The sequence below is a fragment of the Furipterus horrens genome, unplaced genomic scaffold, assembly GCF_987537825.1.
Source record: "Furipterus horrens unplaced genomic scaffold, mFurHor1.1.pri manual_scaffold_6, whole genome shotgun sequence".
Classification (NCBI taxonomy): domain Eukaryota; kingdom Metazoa; phylum Chordata; class Mammalia; order Chiroptera; family Furipteridae; genus Furipterus; species Furipterus horrens.
In genome coordinates this window covers 76,152,311-76,170,760 of record NW_028327176.1, presented here as the reverse complement: position 1 = coordinate 76,170,760, position 18,450 = coordinate 76,152,311, and the positions used below count along the sequence as shown (strand labels likewise).

Sequence of the window (18,450 nt, the reverse complement as noted above, 5' to 3'; positions counted from 1 at the left end):
TGCCAGACCCTGTTCTAAGCAGTAGAGATCTGCTGTGAACAACACAGATGAAAATCCTTTCCCTTGTGGAGCTGACTTTTTAGTGAGGGAGATAGAATAGTAACAAAATAAACAAGTATTCTATAGAGTCTATCTGGTAGTTTCAAGTGCTGGGGAGTAAAATAAATCAGGAAAGGGGGGAATAGCTGTGTGGGCATGTGATATGGAGCAGAGGGATCAGGGTGAGGCCTCACTGAGGAGCTAACCCATGAGTAAAAACTTGAAGGAGGCGCAGGAAGGAGCAATGGAAATATCTGGGGAAGAGCATTCCAAGCAGAGGGAACAGCAAGTGCAAACGCCCGGGGCAGGACCATGACCTCTGTGAGGTAGAGAGTGTCTTGTTTCTGGCTGCACCCCAGAACTGGAGTGCCACTTGGTATACAATAGTGTTCAATAAATATGGCATGATGGAGGAAAAGCCCAGGTGCAGGCTGTATTCTCAAACAGCTTTTCTCCCTGTCATCCAAGATAGTGACTCAGCTTTAAATCCCATTCAGGGAGCAAGAGCCCCAAACAGCTCCTTGTCTGAGTGGGCACACATCCATTCCCCAGCCAGTCCCTGAAGCCAGTGGATGGGGTATGAGAGTGGCTTAGGACCAGGTCACACGTCCCACCACAGCACACTGAGAATGCCAGGGAAGTCAGAGACTGTGGCTGGATGGAGGAGGAAAGAATGCTGGGCAAGCAAAGAGCCAAAGTTTTACAGAATAATCGTAACATCTCAGATTTACTGATTCATTGACAGTAAAGACTACTATGTGTGGCCTGAGCTAAGATGTATTTAATGCTCACAATAGCCCCATTTTACAGATATAGATATTGAGGCTTGAGGTTTCACAAGGCCCAGAGGGAACAGAGCCTTCACAAGGCTGGACCCTGCAATCCCTTGCCTCAAGCAAGGACAGGCTGCTGGACCAACCACTGAACTGAAGGTGGAAGCCCTTAGTTGAGAGCAAACTGAGAAAGCAAAGGGACCACTTCTTTGACAGAGAAAGGGGGAAATGGGAGACAGCTCAGGGCAGGCTGCTTGTGGGCCTGCAGGTAATGAGAGACTGCTGGCAGAGGCTAGAGGTGGCGGACCCCAACCTGTTCCTCAGATGGAAGTCTGAGTGGTCAACAGGAGGGTTGGCTGACTCTCAGGTCTGGGGTCCCAAGAGGTTGGGATGAGGGTGGGGGTACAACCTGTCAGGAGCTCATGGAAAACTCTGGTATTTATGTTGTGCCTGCTGTATACCCAAGCCCTGGCAGATGCACTCCATCTCAAGCTCAGGAGGACGTCAGCAAGCTGCTGTCAGGAAGGCTGCCTACCCATTCTCTTCCTGTGGTGTCCCAGCACCCAGCCCGGGACAATGCCAGGCACACAGCAAGTGAGTGCTCTGTACATGTTTGCTACTGAATGAACCATCCAACAGCCCTGTAAAATTCCTACCCTCATTGCCAAGACAAGGAAACTGAGGCCCAGAGAAGATCACCTGCCTGGAAATGACTGAAGTCTGGGGCAGTCAGATGTCGGGTGGAACTAGCCACACTCCAGTCACCACCTTTCCCTCTTGGAGCACCTGCCCTGGATAGGAACCCAGAGACCTGTGGGCAGCTGCTCTCACGGGGCATTCGCTCTTTCCCTCTCTGGCCTCAGATTCCTTGTCAATGAAATGGGCCAGGTCATGCCCTCCTCACTATGAAGGAGTTCGATCGCAGAGGCCAAGGGTAGGCCCGTACAGGTCAACTTCCAGCAGAGCGCTCTGGGAGGCCAGGTGAGTCTGAATGTATTTGCAGCCAGGGCATGTGCCTGGCACAGAGAGGTGCCTGACAGAGGCTTGCTTGAGTGGAGACCAGTGCTCAGTAAATAATAGCTGTTCTGATGCTAAATGGGGCGAGGGCTCTCCTCTCTCTGCCCCTCTGGCATTCACCCAGTCCCTACCCAGTTCTTCCCTAGCCCCTCTTTGTTCCTGCCACTGCTCCTACCCCTCCTCCTTCCAAATCTCTCCCCCACCACTCCATTCCCTTCTTCCTCCATTTTCTCCTCACCCCATTGTTCTACTCTCCGACTCTTGCACCCAAACCTTCCTTCCTCCTCCCCACCCTCCCACTTCATTCTTCCCCAGCCCTGCCCCTCACCCTCCACCTTACTACACCCCTGTGCCTCCCCACCTTATTCTTTCACCCCATTCTCACCCAACTGTCCCTCTCTCAACACCCCCATCCCCTCACCCCTCAAGTGTGTCTTGGGCCAGTTCCCACGCCCTTGATCAGGACCATTTGCATAGGCTACACCCCTTCCTTACACACTACCTCCCTCCTCTGACCTCTGATCTCCCCAGTCCTTGTCCCTCTGGAGCCCCACCCAGTGCTACAGGACTGTCCCCCCCGCCCCCCTGTCAAGGCACAAGGACTGCACCATATGGGTGGCAGGGCAGGTGCTCCCAAGTTGCTGCTGTGACAGCCCTGGGAACCCTTTCCTGACCCCGCTAACCTCCCATGTTCTAGGGGGCAAGTGCTGTCTGAGCACCACAATGCTCATAGCTCCTGCAACACCCAACACCAACAGGAGGGCCCCAACATTGGAACACAGAGACCTAATTGGACACCCAAGAGCTTCAGCCAGCCCACTGCCATCTCAGAAACCTGCCAAGGCCACGCCCTACTCCAATGCCTTTGGTTGCCTCATGTATTTTGATGTTGTCTAGGTAGTAGGTGTTCAGTTAATGTCTGTCTGAAGAATGACTGAATCAATGAATTGATGCTTTCATAAAGACATCCAATGTTTGTCAGGTTTGTCATCTGATAAATGCCCTGTAGTAGTCATGGTGCCATACCGCCACAAGCATCCTGTGGTGAAACATTTGTCTTGGTCCACCCAAGGTTCTGAGAAGGTAAATATTCATACAGTACACCTCCCAGCCAGATCCAGTGCTGCTCCAGGTGTGTGCGTGGAGGCACGTCCCCGAAGCTCCGAATCTGCGGGGGATGGCCACCCCTACCTACACGCAGGAATTGCAGTTCAGCTGTTCCTGCTTTCCTGCATACTTTCTGGAGTCCTTTTCTTGAGACTTTTGCCCCCAAGTCTTTCCATTCATTATAAAAATGTTATATGTCATGTTTGCCGGAGGATATCTGCAACAAAACATGAAAACCATATTGCACAAGTGTAGGTACAGGAATTCCTACTGTGCACTTGCTGAGGGGCAAGGATTCCCTTCCCTCTGCCTCTGGGACACTCCTTCCCCGACTGTCTCCCAGCTCAGGCTCCCCACAGCTTTGGTGGGTCTCTGCAGGATGTAGCCATGCTCCTGGCCTCTCCTTCTGAGACCTTCAATAGGCACAGGCGGGAATGGTAAATCTGATGGACTAGCCCCCAGTGGAAGAGTGCAATGGGTCACACTTGTTTCCAGCTCTTACAGTCTTGGGTCTCTAACTCCCGCCCACTCAGGGCTCCTGTTGCTGTCTCAGAGGGGGAAGCTGGCTGTGAGGTGGCGGTTGCTGCCCTGCACGGTTGCCAGGCCCAGGAGCCTTGGCATTTTAAAGGACATCTTTAGGGAAAGCAATACCACGCTGGTGGGGAGTTTAACCACTGTAGCCTCAGAGTCAGAGAGTGGGCAGGACAGGGGATGGACACCACCCGTCATTCTGCACCACAGACCCCCACTCCAGGGTCAACTGAGCACCCGACACAGTCAGACAGGACCTGAGGGGCCTGCAGGAAGCTGTTCTTCCTGTGATCAGGAATGTATGTCCCAAGGGATACAGAACGAGGCATGTCATGTCAAGGTACAATAATTGCATATGCACAATCTTGTAAATGATTTGCTTTCTAGTGCCTGCTCATGGTTAGATCCACTGTGCCTGAGCACTCTCATCCAGAGGATAATCAAAGTATTTAATAACTGATACAGACAGGCACTGACCAGTCCAAATGGCCACTGCTGCCCCAGGCATTAGCCCTCATTTGCAGGATCATGGAGACAGCTGGGAAGTCTGTAGAAGGTTCTGGGAAGGGGAGCACACCAATATCCTGAAGCCGGTGCTGCTGTTCCAGTAGGAATGCTGTATCTCCTCCCTAGACTTATCCTTCCCTCCCTCTTACTCTACTGTTCATTTCCTTTCTACATCCATGTTCCTATTTCCTGATCTTTTAATCAGAGCCGTACCATCTCCTCTTTCAGTAGCCCTTGTACAGGAATAGGTGTGGCCTAATCTACATGGCCTTTAGATGCCAGCATGGCCCAAGCCAGCAATCCTGAAACCTGGCTGTGCACCAGAACCTCCAAGGCAATGCCTAAAAACCAACATTAGGGTTATTTGGACTCTTACAAAGCCTGTAAGAAGATGCTGATGCACCACCAGGCTGAGTCTCTGCCTTCTCCTAGATCCAGGATCAGCAGGGAGCTCTGGGCAACACTGGCACAAACACCCACGAGTTCTTGGAAGGAAGGTGGTAACTGACAGCCACTCACAATGCCTGTTTCTTCCTGGTATACATGGTCAACAGGAGCAGCAACACCACTGTGGTCACTAGGATTCCCGCCACCGCAACCACGGCAATGATGATGTTCCTCTGGAGGAAGTGCAGAAGCTGCCTGCAGGGTACTGTCCTGCTCTGAGTATCTAAATGAGAAGACATGCACAGAGTAAGCAGAGAGTCGATCCCATACAAATCTGCAGGGACAACCTGCTGGCTCGGAAAACCTCAGAACCTCGTGGGGAAGGAACTGGGTTTGTTTAGGAAAATGGATTCAAAAGCTCTTTGGTAGTGGTGAGATACTCAGGGTGTGAGCTGGGAAGCAGCAAAGCAACCAAAAAGAAGGTTCCACAAACCACAGTTTATAGGAAGTGAGGAGAGCTAGGGGGAGGGAAGAGGCAGCAGCACCACAGGAGGTGACAAAGTCCTACTGCCATGCTTTTAAGAACTACGGAGTCAGATACTCTGTTTGAAGCTTTTCCTGGGACAGTGATACAGACTCTCTCTGCTGCCCTCCCTCTCCAGCTCCCCCAGCTTCAGGAAATTCTAAAGTGTGCACAGTCTGCCTCATGTGTGTAGGTTTGGGAGAATGTTGTGACATAAGGCCAATGTCATCCTGAGCTGATCCTGAGCTCTTCTGGCCTTCTAGGGACTTGCAGAAATCTTGAGAATGGCAAGTGTGGGCTTGGGAGTACAAGGCAATCTTAGCTAGACCTTGAAGAAAGAGACCCCCGCTGACACTGGGGACACCTCCAGCTTCTGGCACCCCATTTGTAGTATGACCAAAAGAGGAAAAGGATTCTGGGAAACAGGGTACAGGGGTACAATGACAGGAATCAGATGGTTTAGTGTGAAAGCTGGGAGCCTAGTGATGCTGGCAGCAGGTGCTGGCCAAAGGCCTTCATGGGTTATGGAGAGAAAATTGGGCCTGTTCAACTTCCTGCTTGCATCGCCGCCACGTCAGGAGGCAGTAGCATCAGGAACTGTGAGGGCTCTGTTGGAATAGTTTAGCTTTGAGTCTCTCAGAGTTAGGAAGTGACAACCAGGTATAATTTTGAAAGCAAGTGGCTACATGGAAGGAGCACACTGGTCTTGGTACCAGCACGTTGTCCTGATGGGCAAGTTCCTACCCACACTGAATGGGCTCGGGCTCAGGCATCAGGGATTTAGGTTCATGTTTGGCACCTAATCCTTCCTGTTTTTAGGAAGCCTCAGTGCCCAGTCCTGGCAGGGCTCACAAGTTGGTGCCATGTTATAAATAGCCCTGGCTGTGCAGAAACAATAGAAAGGTAGGGCCTTTTTCAAAGGATGCTCAAATTCCAGGAATTACTTTTACTCATAATTTTAACTGTAAGTCATATTCTTTTGTGGGTGAATTAAAGGTGCGCTGACATCTATTCTGTTAAAATAAATACTGTGAACGGCAAACAGACAGATTCACGCTGTGCAGAGTGTTACCTGGTTTAACTGCTTCTTTAAGTGTTTCTTTATCTACAGTAGTTAACGGCTCCCTTACAGCCCTGGTGAACAGAAATGGTTCCTGATTCCTCTCCTCCTCTGAAATGTGACCTACAAGAGACAAAAGGAAAATGTGTTCATCCAAAAAAAAGCCACTGGCCTGTCATTAGTTCTGTTTTTAGAATTAAAGTAACTTCCCTTCAAGCCAAAGTGAGAATTAGGGAGGATTTTGGAGAAGAGTCCAAAAGTACATCAAAGTTTTGTTTTTGTTTATTTTTTTAATCTACAAATTCCTGGATGAACCACACGTAGACTGAGGCAGTGGTTTTTACACTTAAGCGTGTGTCAGAATCACCGGGAGGCCTTGTTAAAACACAGATCGCTACTTGAATGTGAACTTAGTTGAAATTTATTTTTTTAATTTTAATAAATTTTTTTAAAAGCCACACAGATTACTGGGCCCCATCTCAAAGTTTCTGGTTCAGTAAATCTGGGAAGGCCTGAGAATGGGCCACTGATGCTGCTGGTCAAGGACCACGCTGAGAGGAGCCTAGTGAGATCCTTCCAGCCAGTCGCTGAGCCTCTCGATCCCCAGACCTCACCAGTAGAAAAGAGAGATAATAAGATTACCTCACAGATGGTATGATGTTTATAAACCACAAAGTACTATGAAAATGTTCCTTGAGTTGCAAAGGCAGGACAGGAAAATGAACTAGACTGAAATATTCATTTACTAGTATAGGGACTGCAGAATGGTTTAGGAGAAAGAGACAGGCTTAAAAATAAAATATCTTTGCATCCTAACTCTGCTAATGGCTGTCTTCAGATCATTTGCATAAAAGCCTGTCAGAAAGCCCGAGTGCGTTTAGCTGTGAGAAAACTGGACAGCCAAAAGCTGTCTTTGCTTAACACAGAAGTGGTCCTTGAAGGGGGCTGAGAGAATTTCTGAGAAGTTCCAGGAGCAAACTAGAACCAATTGTAGGAGCTCCAGCAAGATCTGTTTAGACCATTTATAGCTAGAAAGTAGAGCTGTCATAAGGAGAAGGGGGAAGGGTGAAACGTAATGAAGCCATGCCCTGAGGAGACTTCGAGCCAGGCTGGAGCGCCTGCCTGCCCCTTCCCAGATGGGAGAGCGCTGTGCGCAGCAGCGCAACGGGGCAGCTCCGGGATGAGCTCAGTAAGTCTGCCCTCTTTCGCCAAGTTCACAAAGGGGTGGGAATCAAGACAATTTGGTTAAGGTTGTCACAGGGGCGGGGGGTGGTGATAACAACCTCATGAGATCTTACTTATTCCTTGGGAAAGAGAGAAATTTATTCCTTATTCAATTTGGTCTGGAAAAGAGAAAAGAACTCCCAGCATAACATGACTCATAATTACTTGGCTTTGAAATGCCAGCTTGTCAAATCAGAGATGAGAGGTTAACCACCACAGACAGAAAATTCTGGAAAACATGGAGTTAGTCCATGAGAGGGCTGGGTTTGCCTTACTCTTTCATGAAATTGTAAAAAAAGGTGGACTTATCACTTGAACACAAATGTTTACTTTCCTGGTCTCTGCACCATTAAAACATAAGACACTGTCCAGACCTACCATCAATATGGTCTTAAGTTTTCATTTACCTAAGGTTCTTTGGAGAGTTTGAAGGATGTTTTACACATGTGATGGGTTGTGATTTTGATCATTTGTTGGATTACTTTTTGTGAAAGAAAAATAAGCATGATTATCAAGTTTTGACAAATGCAGTCAATTTCCAAACTTCATTTCAACCTCAGAAAACCACTGACTAAGACAGCAGCAGCCCCTTCAAGAGCAAGTAGTTGAGCCCCTGGGGTTTTCATGACACAGACTTGTTCTAAATCACCAGTCACTTCTGGGGCCTGGTGATACCTTTATCCTAAATGAGCCCAGAACCAAGAAATTTTGGCTTTGAGTTCATGGAAAAGTTGAAGTCTTACATCTTCAAAATTTCTCCGTGTGTGTGTGTGTTTTAATAGTCTTAGGAAACTCTAACATTGAAACAGCACTTTGATTATACGCAAACAGCCCCTTATTGCTCCCTGTTAACTGAGGACAGGCGCCCCTTCACAGACTTGGGCACACCTTTTACAGGACACTTCACTTCTCAGAAGGATAATTTTCTCACTGCTCTTCATATCCAGCCCTTTTAATCTTTTTTTTCAGTGCTTGCTGTTGCTAAGGAAGGGGTACAATGTGTCCTTGAATGGAAACATCACGCAAACATAACTGGTGTCTCCTACAGGCATCCCAAGTCCAAACACTAGCAGTTAGATCTAAGGCAGTCACTTAACCTCAGTGCCCCTATATGTAAAATGGGGGCATAATCAAAATGCTACACACATAGGACTGTTGCAGAAATAAAATAATGTAGCTGAAAAACTCCTGTGTCTGGTACAGAGTAAGTGCCCAGTGTATTTTAATTGTATCCTTATAATAGCCATTACATTGTTACCCAGAAATGTACCACCCATTCATCACATGTTTATTCATTCAGCAAATATTACTAAGCATCTACTACATATATAAGACCCTAACTCCTCAGTCCTGGGGCACGTGGTTTAGTGAATGTACAGATAATGTCATGATTTGTCTTATAGTCATATCAACATATGAACTAGAAGAATGAGTACCAGTCAGTTTAAAGGTGGAAATAGCCCTAAATACAATAAGGAATTGATTATAAAATGATGATTGCAAAGAGGAATGTTGTAAATTAATTGTAATGTTTAAAAAAAACAAACAATTTTGTCCTCATTCTTCCTACAGGAAACCATTTAAGTGAAACTCCAGGGGCTGCTACCTGGCTGACTGTGGACAAGTTACTTAGGGGATATGGAAAAATCTACTTTAGTGATTCTTGCTAGTTATCATTTATTGAATATTTAATGCCACTCTCTAAAATAAATGCCTAGACTTGGGCAGAGGAATTCCATCAACCAAAATTATTTCTGAAAAGTTGTGACTTCACTAGATATATCAATCAAGAAACATTATAGACCCAATATAGAAATTTTGCTTCAAATCTCATGACATTTAATATCATAATTTTTCTTCTTGCTCCTGTTGTCATTCTCCTCACCTCTGAGACTGTCCCCAAGCTGTCCCTCACGAACAAGCCTCTGTCCCATTTCTATAAGCACTTCACTTTCTTCCACGCAGACTTATTGCCTCTCCTAAGAAGCTGCTCTCAGGGAGAGCCCTGCATTGCGGCAGACAGACCTAGACCAAATCCTGACTTGGCTGTTTACTAAAATGAGATCTTGGGCAAATAACTCTACCTCTTGATCTATAGATTGCTCACTGGTAGACTGGGAATATGATTACTTAACTCAGAACTTTCATGAAAATTGAATAAAATAATGGATAGGAAAGCACATAGCGCAGGGCCAATGTGCAGACCATGCTAAAGGCTAAGTATTTGGAAACTGCTGTTCACTATCTTGTTTACAACAATAACCCCAGATCAGCTAGTGATATTGCTTGTTTTCTGCTCTTTGGACCTGGCACAAGTGGAATAATACATGGCTAAGAAAGAAAAAAGACAAAACACAGAGAAAACTAAGATGTAATCAACATATGACAGCAGAGAAGTATCTGCCATAGATTCTGTGGCATTCCACCCCAGCCATGCTTGCCTCCTTCCATGCCTACTTCTGCTCGGAGCCTCAGGGGCAAGCCCTTGGAGAGACAGGTCCTTTCTACTCCACCCCACGTCCCAGGCAGTCAGGGGAGGGATGTGGGACTGCAAAGGTACTCTGAAAACTCCACTGACCCTTAAAGGATCTTGATCCTCCAGATGGAGGGGAAAGTAGTGCTGGGCTGCACTTCCTCAGCCCCTTCACCTGCTGCCCTGAAAGTGGATGCGATGTCTGCAGCCGCAGAAGCCATCTTACAGCCAAGAGACATAAACACCAGGGAAGGCCCTGATGATCTCAGAGAATCACACCTGACCTGAAGCCGCTGAGCACTCCACTAAAACATTGGTTGCCTCCCTCGGGCTGCTTCTGACAGAAGGAAAATAAACTACTCTCTGTTTAAGCCACTAACCTCAGGTCATCCAGTTATTGCAGCCAAATACATTTTTTAATATTTTTTTCTAATTTTTTAGTAAGTAATTTTAGAGGAGAAGAAGGAAGAGAGAGAGGGAAACATTGAATTATTGTTCCACTTATTTATGCATTCATTGGTTGATACTTGTAACTGCCTGGACTGGAAATCGAACCTGCAACCTTTTTTTTTTCCAATGTCTAAAAAAGTGGGTTTCTTCATAGACAAGCTGACAAGTTACCATAAAAGGTGTTTCCTGAGACATAAGGAAATGCAATATTATTCTTCTTAAACCCTTGCAGTTCAAGACTTTCCACTCAATAAAAATAGCTGAGGATCTGAACCGAGAAAATATATTTCAGTAAAAACAGCTGGTGAAACTTAATATTTTTTTTTCATCATCAGAGAGGATATTACTGAACCCACAACCAACTCACCCACTCAGTATCCAGTACAGATGGAAGACTTCTCTGTACAGGAACCATGACTGTCTTCAGTCTTATGCTTGCAGTTAAGTTGTGTAACAAAGGCACAGTTTTCTCCCCATTTTTGTAGTAATTTTCCTATTAGCAAAGAGGTAACCAGCCCCTGTGGACCAGAGAGACTAGAGTCACAAGATGGGGATTGCCTCTTAATAATTTTTATTTTGATGTTTGGAACTCTTCATGCAACATTCTATATAGCAAGGTGTTCAGGACCCACTGTGCCCGCTTTGCGATTTGATGTACAGACGGGAAAACTTAACACACAATAACAGAAGTTGGTCGTTAATAAATCACGTCCTAGTCCTTCAGGGCCTCATAAGTAGAAGGCATCTTCAGTTTTCCTAGTCCTAGCTTCTAGCTGTTTTGCAGTTTTAACACTGCAGTGTCATTGGTGCATATGTCCAGAGTCTGTTAAAAAGAATGTCACGTTCCTTTCCTCTCAGTTCATCTATTTCTCACTGTCTCTTGGTCCCAGGTTTATCTGACCTCTTGTCGTCCTCTGCTACTCTTCGTGGGGGTGCTATTGATTGTCACCGTGTTTTGTGTACTGGTTGGGAGAGGGCCCTTGGGAAGGGTGTGCCACTGTGGGGAGGTTGTGAGCCACTGGGATGCCCCTGGGGATGGTCCCTTCCGTGGCAGCAGGAAGTCCTCCCACCACACTCACGATGCCTGGGGGGTATCTGTATGTGGCGCCACTGAGCTCTGGATGAATAGCTTGCTAATCTATTACTGACCAGGGAGATGTTGTGATAAAGAATTCCTAATTCCCACCATTTCTTAAGCTTTCTGGGATGAGACCTGCAATTGCCCAGCAGATCTTGGTGGCAGCGGCCTCCCTCATCTCTAGTGATGCTTCTTCACTATAACAGGCTGTGTGGGGCTTACAAATGAGATTCGGTACATCTTTCAAGAGACCCTGAGCAAAGCTGAAAGGCTCTGATTCGTGCACGTCCAGGGCCGCCCCTCCTATCCTGCCTTCCTTGAGGGCCTGGGTTAAGGCTTTCTCATCCACCAGTCCACTGTAGGCTGCACCAAGAACACTCCTCACCTCATCTGCTATATAGTAAAGTCATTGATGAGGTGGTGATTATGTTGATTGAGATTACAGTGTAAGGAGACAAAGTCATTCTGATAGAGTAAGTCCTGCAGGGCGTAGACTCCCTGTACATCTGGAGACCACTTTATCCCATCTTGCAAGTAGGAGTCACTAAAGACACTGACTCCAAAGACCTTGGCTGGAAAAGCTACCTCCTGTCCCAGTGACCGAAGCCAAGGAGGCCCAGTGTGTTTTCATGAATGCAGACTACCCCCTACGTGACCTCCAGGACCTGCTCGATGCTCTGCACCTTGTGCCTTCCCGCAGCGCCTGGTACAGCCACATTTCCTCCAGTACAGAATGAAGTTATGGCCAGTGCTGGAATCAGCCCTCTCCTCTGCTGCTGCTGACGGGATATTGTGCACTGCGATCCAACCTCACTAGCAGCCTTGATGTCAACCTTGTCGTAGCCGCTGACTGTCTGCAAGATCACTCTCAGGGCCTTGAACTTCTCCAGCTCCTCCGTGGTGAGGGTGATGGTGTGGTACATCACGGCGCTGACAGCTTCATTCAACACCTCCTCGTGGGTCTCCTGCGTGGACTGCGCATCACAGAAGGCCATGGTGGCCAGGTCCTTCAGGATCGGCATCTCCATGGTGCACTCTCTGTGGTCCAGAACGCTACCATGGGGCGGAAGAAGGGATGGGGCAGGGGGCCATTCTGGATTTGGGAAAGAATACCTTCACAAATTCTGCCCAATTGCTGTCACTTGACTTTGTGCCTACCCAAGCAGGCCATTCTTGACCGAACTTCGCAACTCTGAATCAAAAGGCAAAACTGTCCTCTAAGAACTTTAGGGAACTTGCAGGTATCTGTGGATGCCACTATGAACTCAATATAAATCTGTTCACAAACTCTATAGTTCACATGATGGGCCGTCTGTCTTTTTATGGGAATCAAGCTTCATTAGTTCGAAACCATTTAAGGCGAGGAAACAAACTCTTGTCCTGGGCCACGAGCATCCACAGTGAAGGGTGCCCACCCAGAAGACAGCAGCGGCATCCCCAACTCACATCCCACCCAGCAGCACTGGCAGTGGCAGCTGTGCGGCTCCCCCTCAGCACAGCGTGGCTCCTGGCTGGGTACTTCACTCGCCAGGCCACCTTAAAATGACACACACCCTACCTGCAACGTTCTGGGGTACAGTACAACACTTTGACCAATTGAGCTACCTGAACAGGTTCTAATGCATTCTTACCTGGTGCATTGAATATGGCAACACCTGGATATCTCTCACTGAGGTGATCTTGGACCTGTGTTTTTGATTGCCCTTTATTGTACAGAGGACCCAAGCATAGGTTCCCCAAAATCATGACACCCACGTATATTGGGACAGAATAGAAAGCTGTGGGTCATCCTGACACAAAGCTTGTATGGAGCCCTAGCTCTGCTCAGACTGCCCTAGGAGCTGGAGAGTCATAGGGGATGGAGACCTGTTGCCTGGTCCACATCCCTGAGCCATCCACACAAGGCAGAGGACAACAAACAGACATGACTAGACACACTGACACAGCCACACAGAGCAACAAGCAAGGGCTGGAGTAGAGAGGGAAAGGAAAACCAACTCAGCTCCAGACAGCCAGGAGACAGGCACTGGACTGAGAGACTTCAAAAGCAGAAAATAGGCCCTGTTGGCTGAAGCTGAGTCTGGATCATGTTGACCATGATATTTCCTGAGACCCCAAATGTCAATCCTGTCCACAAATGTGAGGCATCAGTGAACTGCATTCACCAACACTCTGGTGCTCTTAGTGGTCACAGCAGCCCTAGTGGGTCTGTATGTGACATGCAAGAAACTTGAGAACAGCCATCAGGCAACTGTAACCCAATGAACTATAAGCATCATATGAAGTCCTTAAGGCAGTTATCAAACTGCATACCAATGATGGCCCTGCCAGTATCCCACAGGACACCTCATGTGCCTTAGAGAAGAACCTGGACCCAGACAGGTCCATGTCCCAACAGGACCACCCAGGACATGACATACCCAAAGGACAGGGTTGTCCTCAGAGGTTTCAAGTCCATTTACAAATGTTTTTGAAAACTGTACCAACAAAAGTTGGGTGGAGGCAGGGGTTGGGGGTTAGAATAACAGATCCAATAAGCTCAGAAAACTTTTCATTTATAATATTGTTATTACTTTTTCATAGTTACATTTCTGGAAATATAATAATTTCTCCTTTTCTTTTAAAGCATCCCAGTGTCTACCTGTCTCTGAAAATAACCATTTCAATTAATTTTAGGTTTACTTTGCTAGGCCACATTGATTGCATATTTATTCTGAGTCCTTTTTCAAGGGCTGTTGGTACATTGGTGGATGGTCTACTTACGTGGTGGATGGATGCTTACGATAAGGACACAAAAAACTAACCGCCACATTCACTCATTCAAAATAATGAGTTCTCATCACCAGCCATTCCTTGGTGAATGAGTTAACCAACAATTCCTCAACTGCTGCTTGGAGAGAACCAGGCAAGTTTATCAGTGGCCCACCAATGCCAAGGCCGATGCTGGCATGGCACTGGGCAGCTCAGTAGGCCCTAAGGGGATGGGATCCTCCCAAACCCCGAAGCAGACACCCATCTTCAGATGCACACGCTCCCCTTGCATGTGTGGACTGGGGCACCTGCAAGGAGAGTCTTCTCTCGCTGGATGGGGACCCCTGAAAGCAGGGGCAGTGGGACTGCAAGAGCTGGCTGGACCCATTCCTTCATTCAGTCATGGTCACCTATCCATCAGTCTGCCAGGCAGTCACTGTAGATTTACTTAGGCTTCTTAAAAAGAAAAGGAAAAAAAAAGGACTCCCAGGGCCTACTTATCCTCAAGTATTGGATGGGAGGTTTGGAGTAGATCCATGAGTCCCAGCCAAGACACACCTTTAAAAATGACTCACAGGAAGGTTTCACCACACACCAAGGAACCTACGGCTGGCATGGGTGTGGATTTCTCTTTTTAACAATCTTCCAGGCGATTCTTGTGCTCAGTTAGGGCTGAGGACCTGGGCAGAAGGTCTATCTCAGCCTCAGGGCCTCACTACCTCTACCACGTGCAGAATCTCCTGGGTGCCTGTCCAGGCAGATGTGACACATCTGGTCTCAGGTGGGGTCTGACACTGCACCTCCAACACCTCCCAGAGGGTGGCCCTGCTGCCACCACATGGACCCCTGTGTGAGGAGCAGCATCTTTTCCACGTGTTGATCTTCTATGCTTTTGATAATTCCTTGGGACTCTGACACCTAGAGAACTGGTTCTAGCCTCCATGCAAAGCACCTTCCCTCCATCAGAGCAGCAGGAACCAGTTTCTGGGGGAGGACCAGGGATAAGCTCAAGATGCTCAAATACAGCCTGACAGTGTCACGTGAGGAAGGAACTTACCAAACAGTCTAGCCAAATACTCTTCTTGTGTATATGAACTTGATGCAAATTCAGAACTTTTCAAGCTCTTTTGTTGAGGAGAACCTATGGGAAAGTAAACCTTAGCTGTAAATCTTTCACCAGATCCACATGTAATCTTTTCAAATTGATATCCCTTGCACGGTATTTTGAGAGCAGCACCACGCAGTTGGCTGCTCTAGGGAAAAGAGTGCCAGAAACAGCTTCCAGTCCACCCTTTGAGTGCCTTGTAAGCGGGCAATAAAGTTCTATGGATTTGGTTTTCTCCTTGAGACTGGTGGGAAGGGCACCAACCACAGGAGGAGGAGGGAGATAACACTTGCTCATGTGCCCTTCCCTCCCCACGTCTCAGTGCTGCTGTCTGTTGTGGACTCATGGCTGTGCTCAGTGCTCAGTGCGGGGCAACACACAGACAGACACATCTCAGGTTTTTTGAAGAGAAACTCTCCGCTGTCCAGGGAATGGTGCCAATAGGAGAGATTTCGGCCACTTTGGAGATGTGTTGCTTTCTTGTTTTGGAGGAGAGGGCACAATACTACTGCATACCCTGCCCTGATCCACACTGTGGGTCTATGTTCAGCTGTCTCCCCTTGACCCATTTAATGAGCACAGGAAACCTGTGACACTGTCATTTGGCAAATGAAGAAATGAAGCTGCGGCCCTGACTGGTGTGGCTCAGTTGGTTGTGCATTGCCCTGTAAAGCAAAAGGTTGCCAGTTCAATTCCCAGTCAGGGCACATGCCTGGGTTGCAGCCCAGTCCCGGGTTGAGTCGCATGCGAGAGGTGGCCAGTCGTTATTTCTCTCACACACCGATGTTTCTCTCCCTCTCTTTCTCCCTCGCTTCCCTTCACCCCCAAAATAAATAAAATCTTTTTAAAAATAAAATGAAGGTGCAAATGAAATGGACTGGTGGGCAATCTACTCTAGGACATCATGGGTTCATGCTCATGTGGCTACATCAGGGATATGAATCAACTGGGCTAAAGCACTGTAGCGACCCATGGAGGTTTTGATCTATGGTTTCAGGCTTTTCTTCATGGAGGTTGTGACGTCTCCAAGTCCAGACCCATGTTTGTGATTCAGGGTCATGACCATCCCTATTTTCTGGCCCCAGGGTATAGGGCAAAACAGCAAGAAGAAACCGATCCCCTAAGGAAGAGTTGTTAAGGCCACTCCACCCACCTACTCTGAGTGCCACAGAGCTGTCATGAGTGTCTATGGCTCTGACCTTTAACTCAAAACCACTGACAGTGCTGACTGTCATCTGGTTTCCTGGCAGGCAATGTGCATAGCCATTGAGTAATTTGGGCATGTGGCAGCTTTCATCATTTTAGGATAATTACAATCAGGTTCTTCATGGGACATGGACATTGCTCTGGGTACACTGTCTTTTGGAAAATTTAAAAAAAACCACATTTCGTTTTGCTGCGATATTAGTGCATCACTAAGGATCATTACAATGGTAGTATAAGACCATGCAGTATAATATTTGTTCACAAAAACCCTTTTGTTTTTAAAGTGCCCTGAAGACAATAATTACTGTCTCTCCTTTTCCTGTTGTCATTCCTGCCTTACAATTTACATAATGTATTCCTGTCCTTCATGACATATGACACTATTTTATAATCTTGGTCTACTTAATTTTTGGAGAACAATAGTGTTCTTCCTCCATCACTAGGATTGTGTCTACTGCTTCTATTTCTCCCAGAACTGATACATTTTACATCGAGAGAATTTCCCAGAATGTAGTCAATCAATTTAGTAAATAGCAAAATAGCAGGAAAATCTGATGTTGACTTGGAAATGCTATGTTCATAATAACATCAGTCAGATAGTCTAAAGGTAGAAATGACCCAAAGAGCCATCGACTGATAAATGGATTAACAAAATGTGGCATAACCATACAAAAGAACATTACTGAACCATAAAAATCTTGAAAACCTGTTAAATAAAAGAAATCAATCACAAAAGACCACATATTACATGATTCCATATATAAAATATTCAGACTAGACAAATCTATAGAGGAAACAGTGGTTGTCAGGGACTTTGGGGAAGGGGAATTGGGGAGTGATGGTTAGTGAATGTGACATTACGTTCTGAGATGATGAAAATGTTCTAAAATTGCACAGTGGTGATTCACACCTCTTTATACTAAAAACTGCTAGATTATACACTTTATAAGGGTGGATTTTATGTGACATGAAAACATCTCAAGCTGTTATTTAATATATTGTGTGTATATGAAGGGAAAGATAAAGCAAGATTGGCCTGATTAGCACATGGAGATTCATTATATCAATCTTTCTACTTTTATGTGCGCTTGAAAATTTTTATAATGAAAGTTAAAATGTGCACATATGCTACCCTCTTGTGAAGCTCTGGATTTTGGGAAAGGTTCAAAGTGAGGAAAAATGTTAAAGTTACTCCCTTCTCCTGAGCAAGAAATTCTTACGGTAGATTCAGAGATGTGAAGAAGGTAGTGGGTGGAAGAGGCCCCATGTCTACCACTGAAGAACTCGCAGGAGGTGACCACCACCTCCTGCCTGATTTAGGCTCAAGGTGAGTCTCCCACTTCTCTATCTGCCACAACACTATACCTGTGACAGTACCTTTGCTCAGGTGGGAAGGGTGGTGGAGCTCTGCACCTCGCCAACAGTCCAAGAAGAGAACAAAGAAGAGGCTCTCTGCTTCTCTCATCTTTGCCATGGTCTGTACTTTAGAAGCAAATCTCCTGAAATCCTCAGACAGAATAGCCTTGAACTCTAGGATACTGTGGAATCTGATGGTCTGTGAAGTCACACCAGAGGCAAGGTGGGGGCAGTTCTACAGGGGGAAGGAGGGAGGGCCTGGTTCCTTGGCAGGGACAGGAGGGGTACCTTCCTCCATCCTACATGCACTTTAGTCTGAAGGCAGTAGATTGAGAGTGACAAAAACCCTACAAAATCAGCTTAAGTGAATTGGAAGTGGCTAGAGTAGCCAGTAAAATCTTAGGATAAATCAATATATCACATTAAGCATTGTTATTTATTGTATTACATAAAATTATAGTACCAAAAATAATATAAGCAAAAGCATAAGTTAATATCCCTCATGTATCACTATTTCCCCTATTATATTTTTTAAATTTTTATTTATTGATTTTAGAGAGAGAAACATCAATTTGTTGTTCCACTCATTTAGGCATTCATTGGTTGATTCTTGTATGTGCCCTGACCAGGGATCAAACCCAAACCCTAGCATATCAGGATGATACTCTAACCAACTAAGATATCCAGATAGGGCTTCCCTATTTAGTTTTATAAGTATTAAACTACTTTCAAAGGAAAATCTTTATATTTTAGCACCTTTAACTACACTTTTCCCCCTGCATTTTCATTTTGCATTGGGTCCCGCAAATTATATAGTTGGCACTGCCCTTTAGCCCTCCTGTTCACACACTGCACTCAATAGG

The 18,450-nt window shown here is 46.4% G+C and overlaps 1 protein-coding gene and 1 pseudogene across 1 annotated transcript; both read right to left on the bottom strand.

Annotated features, from left to right (window-relative positions):
* Positions 1–2,776: 2,776 nt before the first annotated feature.
* CUNH2orf92 (chromosome unknown C2orf92 homolog) lies at positions 2,777–16,308 on the bottom strand. The gene is made up of 5 exons (XM_090280765.1): positions 16,225–16,308; positions 14,978–15,173; positions 5,957–6,067; positions 4,494–4,644; positions 2,777–3,153 (listed from the first exon to the last, which is right to left on the bottom strand). Exons 1-5 carry the CDS (start codon positions 16,306–16,308, stop codon positions 3,021–3,023), a joined length of 675 nt encoding a protein of 224 aa, XP_090136891.1. The 3' UTR covers positions 2,777–3,020.
* LOC150006568 (C-terminal-binding protein 2 pseudogene) lies at positions 11,009–13,078 on the bottom strand (annotated as a pseudogene).
* Positions 16,309–18,450: the final 2,142 nt, after the last annotated feature.